The sequence below is a fragment of the Oncorhynchus keta genome, chromosome 23, assembly GCF_023373465.1.
Source record: "Oncorhynchus keta strain PuntledgeMale-10-30-2019 chromosome 23, Oket_V2, whole genome shotgun sequence".
In the NCBI taxonomy this organism is placed as follows: domain Eukaryota; kingdom Metazoa; phylum Chordata; class Actinopteri; order Salmoniformes; family Salmonidae; genus Oncorhynchus; species Oncorhynchus keta.
This window is the reverse complement of record NC_068443.1, coordinates 23997162-24013874: the sequence shown is the minus strand read 5'-3', so window position 1 is coordinate 24013874 and position 16713 is coordinate 23997162. Positions and strand designations below refer to the sequence as shown.

The 16713-nt window shown below is 46.0% G+C and overlaps 1 protein-coding gene across 5 annotated transcripts in view; it reads left to right on the top strand.

Annotated features, from left to right (window-relative positions):
• Positions 1-16713, top strand: part of LOC118402028 (laminin subunit alpha-3-like) — a 112146-nt gene that overhangs the window by 16460 nt on the left and 78973 nt on the right. For all 5 annotated transcript variants that reach the window (XM_035799846.2, XM_052476887.1, XM_052476888.1 and 2 more), the window contains 4 exons: positions 10575-10692; positions 12054-12172; positions 12291-12461; positions 13197-13294. In XM_035799846.2, the coding sequence (XP_035655739.2) occupies positions 10575-10692; positions 12054-12172; positions 12291-12461; positions 13197-13294 (506 nt within the window). The remainder of the gene's footprint in view (positions 1-10574; positions 10693-12053; positions 12173-12290; positions 12462-13196; positions 13295-16713) is intronic.

Sequence of the window (16713 nt, the reverse complement as noted above, 5' to 3'; positions counted from 1 at the left end):
CTTTCCCTACTGTATTTTATTTATTTATTTATTTTGCTCCTTTGCACCCCATTATTTTTATTTCTACTTTGAACATTCTTCCATTGCAAATCTACCATTCCAGTGTTTTACTTGCTATATTGTATTTACTTTGCCACCATGGCCTTTTTTTGCCTTTACCTCCCTTATCTCACCTCATTTGCTCACATCGTATATAGACTTGTTTATACTGTATTATTGACGTTATGTTTGTTTTACTCCATGTGTAACTCTGTGTCGTTGTATGTGTCGAACTGCTTTGCTTTATCTTGGCCAGGTCGCAATTGTAAATGAGAACTTGTTCTCAACTAGCCTACCTGGTGAACTAAAGGTGAAATAAAAAAAACAAAAAAATAAATTTGATATGCTGATCAAATTTAGGGAGCCTTGTTTTCAGATTAGCTGTCACGGTTTTCATAGGCTGAAGGAGAGTCGGACCAAACTGCAGCGTGTCGATTGCGATCCATGTTTATTGAAACAAACGTAAAGACGAATAAACACAAACACTACAAAACAATAAACGTAACGAAAACCGAAGACAGCCTATACTTGTGTAAACTAACACCGAACAAGGACATCAGGACACTAAGGACAATCACCCACAATACAACCAAAGAATATGGCTGCCTAAATATGGTTCCCAATCAGAGACAACGATAACCACCTGCCTCTGATTGAGAACCACTTCAGACAGCCATAGACTTTCCTAGAACACCCCACTAAGCTACAACCCCACTAAGCTACACACCACATACAAAAACCCATGTCACACCATGTCACACCCTGGCCTGACCAAATACATGAAGAAAAACACAAAATACTTCGACCAGGGCGTGACAGAACCCCCCCCCCCCTAAGGTGCGGACTCCCGAACGCACCTCAAATCAATAGGGAGGGTCCGGGTGGGCGTCTGTCCATGGTGGCGGCTCCGGCGCGGGACTTGGACCCCACTCAGTTAATGTCTTAGTCCCCTCTCCTTGCGTCCCTGGATAGTCCAACCTCACCGCCAACCATGGCCTAGTAGTCCTCACCCAGAACCCCACTAGACTGAGGAGCAGATCGGGACTGAGGTGAAGCTCGGGACTGAGGTGAAGCTCGGGACTGAGGTGAAGCTCGGGACTGAGGTGAAGCTCGGGACTGAGGTGAAGCTCGGGACTGAGGTGAAGCTCAGGAGTGAAAGGAAGCTCAGGAGTGAAAGGAAGCTCAGGAGTGAAAGAAAGCTCAGGAGTGAAAAGGAAGCTCAGGAGTGAAAAGGAAGCTCAGGAGTGAAAAGGAAGCTCAGGAGCGAAAGGAAGCTCAGGAGCGAAAGGAAGCTCAGGAGCGAGAGGAAGCTTAGGAGTAAGAGGAAGCTCAGGCAGGTTGATGGATCTACCAGATCCTGGCTGACTGGCGGATCCTGGCCGACTGACAGATCCTGGCTGACTGGCAGATCTGGAAGAGCCTGGTTGACTGGCAGATCTGGAAGATTCTGGCTGACTGGCAGATCTGGAAGAGCCTGGTTGACTGGCAGATCTGGAAGAGCCTGGTTGACTGGCAGATCTGGAAGAGTCTGGCTGACTGGCAGATCTGGAAGAGCCTGGTTGACTGGCAGATCTGGAGGATTCTGGCTGACTGGCAGATCTGGAAGAGCCTGGTTGACTGGCAGATCTGGCAGATCCTGGCTGACTGGCAGTTCTGGCGGATCCTGGCAGACTGGCGAATCCTGGCAGACCCTGGCCGACTGGCAGTTCTGGCGGATCCTGGCTGACTGGCGGATCCTGGCAGACTGGCGGATCCTGGCAGACTGGCGAATTCTGGCAGACTGGCAGATCCTGGCCGACTGGCGGATCCTGGCCGACTGGCAGTTCTGGCGGATCCTGGCAGACTGGCGGATCCTGGCCGACTGGCAGTTCTGGCGGATCCTGGCTGAATGGTGGATCCTGGCAGACTGGCGGATCCTGGCTGACTGGCAGTTCTGGCGGCACTGGGCAGACTGGCGGCACTGGTGGCGCTGGGCAGACTGGCGGCACTGGTGGCGCTGGGCAGACTAGCGGCGCTGGGCATACTGGCGGCACTGGGCAGACTGGCGGCGCTGGGCAGACTGGTGGCGCTGGGCAGACTGGTGGCGCTGGGCAGACTGAAAGATCTGGCTGCTCCATGCTGACTGTCGGCTCTGGCTGCTCCACGCTGACTGTCGGCTCTGGCTGCTCCACGCTGACTAGTGGCTCTGGCTGCTCCACGCTGACTGGCAGCTCTGGCTGCTCCATGTGGGCTGACAGCTCTGGCGGCTTCTTACAGACTGGCAGCTCCTTGCAGACTGACAGCTCCTTGCAGACTGACAGCTCCTTGCAGACTGGCAGCTCCTTGCAGACTGGCAGCTCCTTGCAGGCTGACAGCTCCTTGCAGACTGACATCTCCTTGCAGACTGACAGCTCTGGCTGTTCCATGCAGACTGACAGCTCTAGCTGCTCCATGTAGACTGACAGCTCTTGCTGCTCCATGCAGGCTGACAGCTCCTTGCAGACTGACAGCTCCTTGCAGACTGACAGCTCTGGCTGCTTCATGCAGACTGACAGCTCTGGCTGCTCCATGTAGACTGGCAGCTCTGGCTGCTCTATGCAGGCTGACAGCTCTGACTGCTCCATGCAGACAGGAACCTCCGGTAGCGCAGGAGAATCCGGCAGCAGCGCCGGACAGGCGGGAGACTCCGGCAGCGCAGGAGAGGAGAAAGGCTCTGATAGCGCTGAACAGGCGGGAGGCTCCGGCAGCACAGGAGAGGCGAGGCGCACTGTAGGCCTGATGCGTGGTGCTGGCACTGGTGGTACTGGGCCGAGGACACGCACAGGAAGCCTGGTGCAGGGAGCTGCTACCGGAGGGCTGGGGTGTGGAGGTGGTACTGGATAGACCGGACTGTGCAGGCGCACTGGAGCTCTTGAGCACCGAGCCTGCCCAACCTTACCTGGCTCGATGCCCACTCTAGCCCGGCCGATACGAGGAGTAGGAATATACCGCACCGGGCTATGCACCCGCACTGGGGACACCGTGCGCACCACTGCATAACACGGTGCCTGCCCGGTCTCTTTAGCCCCCGGTAACCACAGGAAGTTGGCTCAGGTCTCCTACCTGGCGTAGCCATACTCCCTGTGAGCCCCCCAATACATTTTTGGGTCTGAATCTCGGGCTTCCATCCGCTTTGCCGTGCTAGCTCCTCATAATGCCGCCTCTCTGCTTTTGCTGCCTCCAGCTCGGCTTTGGGGCGACAATAATCTCCAGGCTGTTCCCAGGGTCCTTTCCCGTCTAGAATCTCCTCCCAAGTCCGTTTCTCCAGGTGGTGCAGCCTCTCCCACTGCAGCTGCTGCTGCTCCTGTTGCCTCTCCTGTGGCCTGTTGACACGCTGCTTGGTCCGTTTGTGGTGGGTGATTCTGTCACGGTTTTCATAGGGTGAAGGAGAGTCGGACCAAACTGCAGCGTGTCGATTGCGATCCATGTTTATTGAAACAAACGTAAAGACGAATAAACACAAACACTACAAAACAATAAACGTAACGAAAACCGAAGACAGCCTATACTTGTGTAAACTAACACCGAACAAGGACATCAGGACACTAAGGACAATCACCCACAATACAACCAAAGAATATGGCTGCCTAAATATGGTTCCCAATCAGAGACAACGATAACCACCTGCCTCTGATTGAGAACCACTTCAGACAGCCATAGACTTTCCTAGAACACCCCACTAAGCTACAACCCCACTAAGCTGCACACCACATACAAAAACCCATGTCACACCCTGGCCTGACCAAATACATGACGAAAAACACAAAATACTTCGACCAGGGCGTGACATTAGCCTTGTTAAAATCCCCAGCTACAATAAATGCAGCCTCGAGATATGTGGTTTCCAGTTTACATAGAGTCCAAGAATTTCTTTCAGGGCCATCGAAGTGTCTGCTTGCGGGGGGATGTACACGACTGTGATTATAATCGAAAATAATTATCTTGGTAGATAATACGGACGGCTTTTGATTGTAAGGAATTCTAGGTCAGGTGAACAAAAGGACTTGAGTTCCTGTATGTTGTTATGATCACACCACGTCTCGTTAATCATAAGGCATACACCCCCGCCCTTTTTCCTACCATAGAGATTTTTGTATCTGTCGGCGCGATGCGTGAAGAAACCAGGTGGCTGTACCGACTCTGATAACGTATCCCAAGTGAGCCATGTTTCCTTGAAACAAAGAGCGTTAGAATCTCTGTCTCTCTTGAAGGCAATCCTTGCTCTGATTTCTTCTACCTTGTTGTCAAGAGACTGGACATTGGTGAGTAGTATACTCGGGGGCGGTGCGCGATGTGCCCGTCTACGGAACCTGACCAGAAGACCGCTCAGTCTGCCCCTTCTGCGGCGCCATTGTTTTGGGTCACCGGCTGGGATCCTCTCCAGTAATATAACTTAAGATTTCCTGGGGTAACAATATAATAAGTAATACATAAGAAAACAAAATACTTGTCACGATCGTCGTATGAGTGAGACCAAGGCGCAGCATGAATAGAGTTCCACGTATTTTTTATGTACTTAAACTCACCAAAACAAAACAACAAACAACCAAATGAAACGTGACGCTACTAGTGTGCACACAGGCATCTAACTGTAGACAAGATCCCAAACCAGAAAGTGGGGGAAAAGGGCTGCCTAAATATGATCCCCAATCAGAGACAATGATAAACAGCTGTCTCTGATTGGGAACCATATCAGGCCAACATAGACATACAAAAAAAACCTAGACATGCAAAAACCTAGAGTACCCACCCTAGTCATACCCTGACCTAATCAAAATATATAGAAAACAGAGATCTCTAAGGTCAGGGCGTGACAATACTGCATAGTTTCCTAGGAACGCGAGGCAAGGCGACCATCTCTGTCGGCGCCGGAAGTATGCGTTTGAGCCAATCAGTTGTGTTTTGACAAGGTACGGGTGGTATATAGAGATATCCCTATTTGGTAAAAGACCAAGTCCATATTATGGCAAGAACAGCTCAAATAAGCAAAGAGAAATGACAGTCCATCATTACTTTAAGACAATAAAGTCAGTCAGTCATAAAAACCATCAAGCACTTTGATGAATCTGCCTGTCATGAGGACCCCCGCAGGAAAGGAAGACACAAAGTTACCGTTGCTGCAGAGTTCATTAGAGTTACTCGCCTCAGAATTTGCAGCCCAGAAAAATGCTTCACAGAGTTCAAGTAACAGACACATATCAACATCAACTGTTCAGAGAAGATTGCATGAATCAGGCCTTCATTTTTTAATTGCTGCAAAAAAACACTATTAAAAAACACCAATAATAAGAAGAGACTTTAATGGGCCAAGAAACACGAGCAACGGACATTAGACCGGTGGAAATCTGTGCTTTGGTCTGATGAGTCCAAATCAGAGATTTTTGGTTACAACCACTGTGTCCACCATGATCTCCGCATGTGTGGTTCCCACTCTGAAACATGGAGGAGGAGGTGTGATGGTGTGGGGGTGCTTTGCTGGTCACACTCTCAGTGATTTATTTAGAATTCAAGGCACACTTAACCAGCATGGCTACCACAGCATTCTGTAGCAGTATGCTATCCCATCTGGTTTGCGCTTCGTGGGACTATCATTTGTTTTTCAACAAGACAATGACTTCAACGACACCTCCAGGCTGGGTAAGGGCTATTTGACCAAGAAGGAGAGTGATGGTGCTGCATCAGATGACCTGGCCTCCACAATCACCCGACCTCAACCCAATTGAGATGGTTTGAGATGAGTTGGACTGCAGAGTGAAGGACAAGCCGTCAACAAGTGCTCAGCATATGTGGGAACTCCTTCAAGACTGTTGGAAAAGCATTCCTCATGAACATGGTCGAGAGATTGCAAAGAGTGTGCCATCAAGGGAAAGGGTGGTTACTTTGAAGAATCATGATTCCAAAAATCTAAAATATATGGTTTTTGGTTACTATTTCATGTTTTCGGCCTAGATGGTTCTCAATCCATCTCAAATATATTTAGACTGTTGTTTTTAACACTGTTTTGAGTTTTCACATTTTTGTTTTTGTTACTACATGATTCCAAATCAGATGAAAACCATTATTTCATAATGTTGATGTCTTCACTATTATTCTACAATGTAGAAAATAGTAAAAATACAATTTTGACTGGTACTGTACATGCATATAAACTATTGTTGGAACAGTTGATTTTCAGGGCAAACTCTTAAATGATCAAGTAAAGCAAAACCTGTATGCAACTTTTCAATGTTATTATATTTCATGAATCACTTTTTTCAGAATGCATAACATCCTCAAGTTGACCCCGATACCTTGAAAAAGAAGCAAAGCAAATTACATGGTTGGTGGAAATATAATTTGCTATTCTAAGCACTAAGGTTAAAAGAGTATATGAACATTGTTTTCAGAGAAAAGTGATATATTCTTTGGTATCTGGAAGTGTGTCCCGTCAGATTTAATGAAACACTCATGTTCTATGACTGAGTGGAATTTCTTTGAATTGCACTGAGTTAAATTCTACATCCCGTCACTCAAACTCATATTCAAATTCTATATCTTGTGGGGTGTGGCCAGTTTGAATTGAATTTCAACTCATGAATCACAGATTATCCATTATATTGATTGACCAGATGTTTGAGTGGCCACTCTAACAATGGAAATACATGTCCTCATTGGGAGGAGGTGAGATCAGGTGGGACAATTCTAGACATTGAGAGGGCAGATAGGCCTGTGAACAACAGGCACAACCCCAAACGCATCTCCAATATAAAGTGTTTTTTATCAACGTTGGCGGGATGTCACGTGTCCTACTTATATCAGTACACTCGTCACAACCTAAGCCTTACGAAACTTCTATTCTATCAAATTAGCCTCATGTTACAAATAAACCATAGTGTTTTTTGTTGACTAAATTCAACACTCTCTCATTGACCTCAAAACAAAACCTGATTGTTTGGTGGGTGAAAAACAAAAAAACACCACATGCTGGAGGAGACAGATTTTGGACTGAGTTTCCCCTCTCGCTTCGCCTCTTCCTCTCTGGTTGAATGCAAGGGGCCAGGGTTCCGCTCTAGAGGCACGGTTTCAACTGCCCCTACAGTCTTGCTTCGGTATTGCAGTTTAAGTGATGCCTGGCTCAGAAAGACTATTTCCATAGATGATCACATAGAGAAGTCAGATTAGAAAATTCCTAATAAAACACTTTAGTTGTAATCTTTGTGTACCAAAAATACATAATAATTCAAATAATTGTTGCTGAGGCAGTTTTTCTTTCTTCATCACTCATTTGATATTCACCCAATGTCTGCCATGTTTTTGGATGACGTGATGACACGAATGCGATGTTGGTCTGTCAAAACCGGATGCAACCCGTTTATAGACAGTCCATGAATTGGCATATGCGAACGTGAGTAGATGATAAAAGAAAACAACGGTCAGACTTGACTTCTTTATACCTCATTAGTTGACTGTTTGATTGTTTGGTTGATAGGCTGTTGGTCGACCGAGATTTCTTTAGTACGAGACACCGGTCTGATTCATGCCAGTCTTAGTGGACTAATCCATTGTGGAGGTCATTGGGATGGCCCAGTCCATCACTAAGACACCGGTCTGATTCATGCCAGTCTTAGTGGACTAATCCATTGTGGAGGTCATGGGGATGGCCCAGTCCATCACTAAGACACCGGTCTGATTCATGCCAGTCTTAGTGGACTAATCCATTGTGGAGGTCATGGGGATGGCCCAGTCCATCACTAAGACAGTCTCATGCCAGTCTTAGGACTAATCCATTGTGGAGGTCATGGGGATGGCCCAGTCCATCACTAAGACACCGGTCTGATTCATGCCAGTCTTAGTGGACTAATCCATTGTGGAGGTCATGGGGATGGCCCAGTCCATCACTAAGACATGTGCTACTGAAGTTGTATAGGGTTATATTACGTAAGAACAATGGTGCAACACTAATAAAAAATCATATTATTTTATAACATGCGTTTCTCCCACGTTGGATAGCGGTCGCTGTCCGCGGTTCTGAAACACATCAGTGTGCTGTTGAATTGATGCCTTTTCCTAGACCATGTTGCTACAGAAATAAGACCGATCCTGCTTCTGTTTGAACGTTTGTTTAATAGCCTACTGATTCCGTAGGCTATCAGTAGGCTATTAACATTAACAAACATTCAAACCGAAGCAGGATCGGTCTTATTTCTATTAGAGATATATGTTTGTTTAATAGCCTACTGATTCCGTGATTCAATTCCAAAATTCTGAATTGAGCCCAACCCTGATGCCAATCCACAGACAGGATTTGCTTTTATTCTATGAAGTAATCCATGTTTTATACCTGTACAAAGAGAGAGTTCACTTTTTTATTTTTGATTACCACATTTTTTGATTTTTGTTGGACTTTAGGGATATTTCATAGGTAGTTACTAGAGAATCCGTTTGTGGTGGATATTTTTTAATCTCACAAATGTAGCTGTTTGGTCTCTGTTTTATGTGTGAGCTGCGTTCCTCTGTCCTAGAAGATTGTCGCTGTTGTGTGCCACTTGTCAGGGACAGGTTCCTGAAAGCAGTGGCATGCCCTGGCATGGTGACATGGGGGGAGAGGGGGGAGAAATGTGACGGCATGGCAGGAATCTGAAACAGGCCCACATGCCAGTCGGCACGTCTCTGGCCACCCCCCCCCCCCATCCCAGTCCCACCATCATCGCATCCCAACGCGTGTGAACGAACATCTTCCTGCTCCTTCCTCTTCAACAAACCCAGTCTATTGATAGCAACCTCTCAGCTCTCAGCCAAGACTTTGCCTTGTGTCTGTTTTTAGGTCTGACAATATGCAGCCTATGTTTTGTTTGTGTACTCTTGAATCTCAGATGATATTTTTTTGTTCCTTGTGCATCCTGTAGAATGGTGGGTGGAAGTGTTCTCTGATTAGCTTTGAGACACTCCCATGAGCAATAGAGGTCAGAACAGGCTGTTTACCAATGGGGTTAAAACAAGAGCTATAAGATTGCTCACAAATCATTGTCTTTAAGACTTCCACTCATTCATTTGGCTTCTAAACTTAGATCTTTGCACACTTATCTAGGCTACTTGTTGAAAGCAGAGGTTTTGACCAGCTGCTTGGAGTGTTCTGTAATGGTTTTTGTGTGTTGACTTGGCAAGACAAGGCCAGGCTCAACATACTATCTGACCCCCTGAACCATCCTCAGATCAATCAAAGCCAAATTAACTACTGGTCATTTCTCAAGGTGGGGTGATGCAATCCTTCCAAGTTAATTGTGGAGCCTGGATGACAAGTCTCAGAGTCCTCGGCCAAGAGTTTGCTTTGCTTTGATATCACTATTAGCACAGCTCTTCCTCGTGCAAGGAGAGACCAGGGGAGACGGAGAACTTGAACTCCAATCACAAAAGCATGCTGGGGTTTTGAAGACTCTAAAGGATCCCCGACTAGTGTGGGCCTGCCTTTATCCTTTTCAACTTTTCCAAAAGCAGCCAGTCTTAAAGCAGGGCCATTCTTTTTGAAGATCGTGTTCTTTGTTAGATGCAGTTTTCATGCAGTATGTCAAGCTCATGTGTTCATGCTCTTTTATGTTTCTCTCTCATGTTTTAGGATCTCTGCTAATAATTAAATCTTTTGGAAATAATGTCAGCTTGCAGTCTTAAAAGCAGAAAAGTGAGGGTGGGGCGGTCAGGTGTGTTTGTTTACACTGCAATTGCCACTTCTGTGTGGTCCGAGCCGTGCAAGCTCCATGGTAACCACCACAAAGATGGCTTTGACTGTTGAAAAAAAACAGCTTTTCAATTCTATGTAATGCAACTGAAGCAACCCACTATTGAGCCCTGATGATGATGATGGCGAGAGAGGAACATTGAGTGTGGGAACATTGAGTGTGGAAACAGCCGTGAGGGTCGTAGAGAAAGGGTAGTGTACACAGGGGAACAATCATCATCATCCGGTGCTCTTGTAAAGCCTGTGTTCTTTGAAAGGAGAAATCTCCCTCCAGAGGGCATGGAGGATGGGTGTTTCAGAAGCACCTGCAGCAGTTCCATCCACTCTCAACACAGGTCTCATTGAGCCTCTATCATTTCCAATGGTTGTCTTTTACTGTACCATACTATATGAGCACTTGAGGGCCACATGGTTGTGATATGAGAAATACAAGTTTCAAGTCAACTGTTATTAAAAAGGAAGGAAAGCAGACACAGAATTTGATTACAACGTTTGACCCAATGCCCAACGGCTAAGCCAGCAGATTTCAGGGCATTAGGCTGTGGTGGTTTTCGCTAGCCGGAGGAGGTACAGGTCGGGTAGATTATTGTTGTTGAAGTGATTGTGCTCTAGCCTTCACGTGAAAGGAAATGGAGTATTGTCTGAGGCTGAGCCGTCTGCCAAGACTGAGCTGGTGTTAGTGGACCAAGGCACAGGAAACCACAGCGTTTTGAACCAACAACTTCTACTGCCAGAATCCATTAACAACTTGTTTGTAGCCCTTTGTACTACACTGCTGTACTCTTTGTGTTAATCTTGTTTTCAGCTCTTCCATGTGGCCTACGTCCTGATCAAGTTTGCCAACGCCCCGCGGCCTGACCTGTGGGTCCTGGAGCGCTCCCTGGACCATGGGAAAACATACGCTCCATGGCAGTACTTTGCTCGTAAGTGTTGCTGTTTATTTTCAAATTCACACCATGTGCACAGTATACACATTTGTTTATTATGCTTGTGCCTTTTAAGGCGCTTGGTTGGGCGGGACTGACATTTACGTTTGAGTCATTTAGCAGACTCTCTTATCCAGAGAGACTTACAGGATCAATTAGGGTTAAGTACTTTGCTCAAGGGCACATCAGCAGATTCATCACCTAGTTGGCTCTGGGATTCAAACCAGTAACCTTTTGATTACTGGCCCAGGCTAGGCTACCTGCCGCCCTAACTTGAAAACGTTTAAAACAGTTGAAAACAGCATTATTGGAACATGAAGATGACCTATCGTCCAGTACATGTTTTTTCATATACCTTGAAATTCAGATGTGTTGCTGCTGAATGCAGACTAAAGGGAACTGGCAAACATTACCACACATATGAAAATGTCATATTGTGACGAAATGTCTTCGTAAAAGATTTGTGAAGCACATTACGTGCTGTTCTACAGAGCTGTAATACTAATACTTAACCATGAGTGCAAAAAGCTTGGTTTATGAGTGACTTATGATGCATCTATGATCCAGTCAGTAGGCCTAGTCTCTCCTATATACCACCCCCTGGCCTACACAGACTCACCAGCCTGCTCTCAAGGTGAAGACATGTCCCGTCCCTGTGAGGCATGTGTGTGAGCACACACACCTTCCCAGCAGAAACAGCTGTGTCTCATTTCTCCTTTTGAATTTCATTTGACGATTTTCTCTCTCTCTCGACGATTTATATACTCCTGGCTCTATGTATTAAATAGTCTTGATTCTTGTTATTCGGTAGATGTATCTTCATAAAAATGGCAACGATTTTTCACTGTTCAACATTCCAATTTCGATTCAGGGTTACAGTCAAGGCCCTGCAATAGACTAGCGTCCTCTCCAGGGGTTGTACTTGTACATCAAGCTGCCTCATGCTACAGAAACAGGATATAGACTCCTGCCCTGTGGGCCGTTCTGACTCAGACAAGGCTACATGCTTTTTTTCTTCTTATAGTGATGGATAAGATCAGAGGAAAAAGATGCAGATGAAGAATTTGATGAAGAAAGTATTTTAGACAAATAACCACCAAGGCCTGTCAATGTGGGCCCCTGATAGAGAGATGTTGGTATTTGACCACAGGAGGCTGCTGAGAGGAGGACAGCTCATAATAATGACTGGAATGGAGTCAATGGAATGGTATAAAAACACATGGAAACATTGTGTTTGAGCTCGATACCATTCCATTTATTCCGTTCCATCCATTACTATGAGCCCGTCCTCCTTCCAATTAAGGGGCCACCAACCTCCTGTGTATTTGACAGACCACTCTTTGTGTTCTTGATATCAGATTCTGAAAGGGAGTGCATTGAGAGGTTTGGTAAACAACCGAATGGACGCATAGTTGGAGATGACGATCAGATCTGCACCACAGAGTACTCTAAAACTGTCCCATTGGAGAACGGAGAGGTGAGAAACTGAATTGGGAATGGGAATTGCTGAATCCCGTGAAATGTACCTAAAGACTACTACTTCTGTAGATTGATGGGGATATTGTTGTCTGAGTGATGTTGTGTTGTTGTCCCAGATTGTGGTGTCCCTGGTCAACGGTCGCCCGGGCTCTAAGAACTTCAGCTATTCTCCAGTGCTGAGAGATTTCACCAAAGCCACGAACATCCGCCTGCACTTCCTCAGGACCAGCACTCTGTTGGGGCACCTCATCTCCAAGGCCCAGAGGGACCCCACTGTCACACGCAGGGTGAGACTGAGTCACACAACAGCAGCACAGGCACCCAATTCAGTTCATTACAGTTCAGATCAATTCAGTTCAGTTCAATACAGCTCAACTCAACAAGAAATGCACCGTCAGCAGAGTACAAAACACAATGACGTTGTCTCACACCAACCTGTTATATGCAGCATACCTGCTGCCTCATCAAATCAATTGTAGCGAAATGCTTGTGTTCCTAGTTCCAACAGTGCAGTAATATCTAACCATTCACAACAATATACACAAATGCAATTAAAAAATAATGCAATTCAGAAATATATCAATATTAGGACGAGCAATGTCCGGAGTGTGTGTGTACGTGTACCAGTCAAACGTTTGGACACACCTACTCATTCCAGGGTTTTTCTTTATTTTTTATTATTTTCTACATTGTACAATAATAGTGAAGACATGAAATAGTTTGGATGATTTATTTAACTCCTTTGGTTACTTCTTTGGTTACCCTGGAATGAGTTGGTGTGTCCAAACGTTTGACTGGTACTGAACCTGTATAAATGCATCTTAAATGATGCTAGTGAGGGTCTGTGGCCGAGACCATGACTAAAAACCAGTTAACCCAATGTGACTCAGATCAGCTGCGGTGCCAGACAATGGCTGGGTTTGTTTAGGTGAGGTTGATATGTAGTGTTTCAAATAGAGCTGATTGTTTTGGTTCTGCTACAATATTCTGACGGTGTTGCTCCCTCTCTGTGTGGTTGACAGTATTACTACAGCATCAAAGACATCAGTGTCGGGGGACGCTGCGTTTGTCACGGCCATGCGCAGGTGTGTGGGGGACGTAACCAAGGCAACCCGAATCGGTGAGTTGAGCCCTTTTCTTACCTTCACCTGTAACATCAAGCCTCTGCACTTGTTTTTGACAAGCTAAAGCATTGTTTATTTTTAACTTAGGTTCTTATTGTTGATGCTTACAATTGAATGATCTGTCTATCATCCATTCACTGTAATAGGCGTATTATGTATGCAAACGTTTCCCCAAAAGAAAGAGGAGAGGATCCATTGAGTTATCCAGAATGATAAACTCTTCTTTTCTACATTGTTTATTCATCGTTTACAGGTTTGAAGGGATGTGTTGTGTTCAGTCAGTTGGTTTTCTGGGATGAGATTAAAACTGTTGTTGATGCAGTTTAGAGCATCTGTGTCTGAGATCGAAGAGATTGTTGGTGGTTTGATAGAAAGGAAATGACCTCATCTGTTTGTTTCCTGGCATTGCCATTGTAAAAAGGCAACAGGTTATTTTGGTTATACTGATTAGTAGTAATTGTAAGTGTGATGTAAACCGTTGGCAAGAGGCCAAGATGATGTTGTTATAGAGGTGATGTATTTTATCGGCAATGAAAAACAATAAGGGTTAATGACATCATACTGTAGTTTGACAGTGACGACTGATCTATCCATTGTATTTGCTTCACTCACTTTGGAAGTTATTTGACTGTTTTACACCTTACACTGCATGAAGATGCTTTTGAGTAGAGACGCTCTATATTAATTACATACAGGTAGGCTACATGACATCCTCTCTTCAAAATGAAATTACATTTTATTTTCACATGAATACAACAGGTACTTACAGTCAAATGCTTACTTTACAAGCCCTTAACCAACAATGCAGTTTTAAGAAAAATAGAAATATAACAAATAATTAAGGAGCAACAATAAATTAACAATAACTCTGTTCATGTACAGAGTCAATGTGCTGGGGCTCCGGTTAGTTGAGGTAATTGAGGTAATATGTACATGTAGGTACAGTGCCTTGCGAAAGTATTACACACAGGTGGATTGTATTTACCATCATTAGTCATTTAGGTCAACAATGGATCATTCAGAGATCCTCACTGAACTTCTGGAGAGAGTTTTCTGCACTGAAAGTAAAGGGGCTGAATAATTTTGCACGCCCAATTTTTCAGTTTTTGATTTGTTAAAAAAGTTTGAAATATCCAATAAATGTCGTTCCACTTCATGATTGTGTCCCACTTGTTGTTGATTCTTCACAAAAAAATACAGTTTTATATCTTTATGTTTGAAGCCTGAAATGTGGCAAAAGGTCGCAAAGTTCAAGGGGGCCGAATACTTTCGCAAGGCACTGTAGAGGTAAAGTGACTATGCAAGGATAATAAACAGAGAATAGCAGCAGCAGCGTAAAAATGGGGGGTAGGATGGGGACAATGCAAATAGTCCAGGTAGCCATTTCATTAACTGTTCAAGAGTGGGGGTAGAAGCTGTTTAGAAGCCTTTTTGACCTAGACTTGGCATTCCGGTCCCGCTTGCCGTGTGGTAGCAGAGAGGACAGTCAATGACTAGGGTGGCTGGAGTCCTTGGCAATGTTTTCGGCCTTCCTCTGACACCGCCTGGTCTAGAGGTATTGGATGGCAGGAAGCTTGGCCCCATTGATGTACTGGGCCATACGCACTACTCTCTGTCGTGCCTTGCGGTCGGAGGTCGAGCAGTTACCATACCAGGCAGTGATGCAACCAGTTAGGATGCTCTTGATGGTGCAGCTGTAGACCTTTTTGAGGATTTGAGGACCCATGACACATCTTTTCAGTCTCCTGAGGTGGAATAGGCGTTGTCATGCCCTCTTCACCAATGTCTTGGTGTGTTTGGACCATGTTAGTTTGTTGATGTGGACACCAAGGAACTTGAAGCTCTCAACCTGCTCCTCTACAGCCCCGCTGATGAGAATGGGGACGAGCTCGGTCCTCCTTTTTCTGTAGTCCACAATCATCTCCTTTGTCTTGATCACATTGACGGAGAGGTTGTTATCCTGGCACCACACTGCCAGGTCTCTGACCTCCTCCCTGTAAGCTGCCTGTGATCAGGCCAACCACTGTTGTGTCGTTGGCAAACTTAATGATGGTGTTAGAGTCGTGCTCAGTACAGGAGGGGACTGAGTACTCACCCCTGAGGGGGCCCTGTGTTGAGGATCAGCATGGCAGATGTGTTGTTACCTACCCTTACCACTTGGGGGCGGCCGTTAGGAAGTCCAGGATCCAGTTGCAGATGGAGGTGTTTAGTCCCAGGGTCCTTAGGTTAGTGATGAGCTTTGAGGGCACTATGGTGTTGAGCACTTAGCTGTAGTCAATGAATAGCATTCTCACATAGGTGTTCCTTTTGTCAAGGTGGGAAAGGACAGTGTGGAGTGCAATAGAAATTGCATCATCTGTGGATCTGTTGGGGCGATATGCAAATTGGAGTGGGTCTAGGGTTTCTGGGATAATGGTGTTGATGTGAGCCATGACCAGCCTTTCAAAGCACTTCATGGCTGCAGACATGAGTGCTACGGATCAGAAGTCATTCAGGCAGGTTACCTTTGTGTTCTTGGGCACAGGGACTATGGTGGTCTGTTTGAAACATGTTGGTATTACAGACTCGGTCAGGGACAGGTTGAAAATGACACTTGTCTCTCCCGGGTGGCGCAGTGGTTAAGGGTGCTGTACTGCAGTGCCAGCTGTGCCACCAGAGACTCTGGGTTCGCGCCCAGGCTCTGTTGTAACCGCGACCGGGAGGTCCGTGGGGCGACGCACAATTGGCCTAGCGTCGTCCGGGTTAGGGAGGGTTTTGGCCGGTAGGGAAATCCTTGTCTCATCGCGCACCAGCGACTCCTGTGGCGGGCCGGGCGCAGTGCGCACTAACCAAGGTTGCCAGGTGCACGGTGTTTCCTCCGACACATTGGTGCGGCTGGCTTCCGGGCTTCCGGCGCTGTGTTAAGAAGCAGTGCGGCTTGGTTGGGTTGTGTATCGGAGGACGCATGACTTTCAACCCAATCCCAAAACTTTTTCCTGTCTGTCCTAGGAAAACAGTCCTGTAGCTTAGCATCTGTGTCCTCTGACCACTTCCTTGATGAGTGAGTCACTGGTACTTCCTGCTTTAGTTTTAGCTTGTAAGCAGGAATCAGGAGGATAGCGTTATGGTCAGATTTCCCAAATGGAGGGCGAGGGAGAGCATTGTACGCATCTCTGTGTGGAGTAACGGTGGTCTCAAGTTTTTTTTGTCTTCCTCTGGTTGCACATTTTATCATGACACAAGGCGAGACCCAGATACAGATGGTTGGAGTCTTACAATGTTTTTGAATACAAAAAGAGTAGGCAAGAGAATGGTCGTGTACAGGCAAAATTTCAAAACCAGATCAGAGTCCAGGAGGTACAGAGTGGCAGACCGGCTCGTGGTCAAGGCAGGCAGAATGGTCAGGCAGGCGGGTTACAAAGTCCAGAAACAGGCA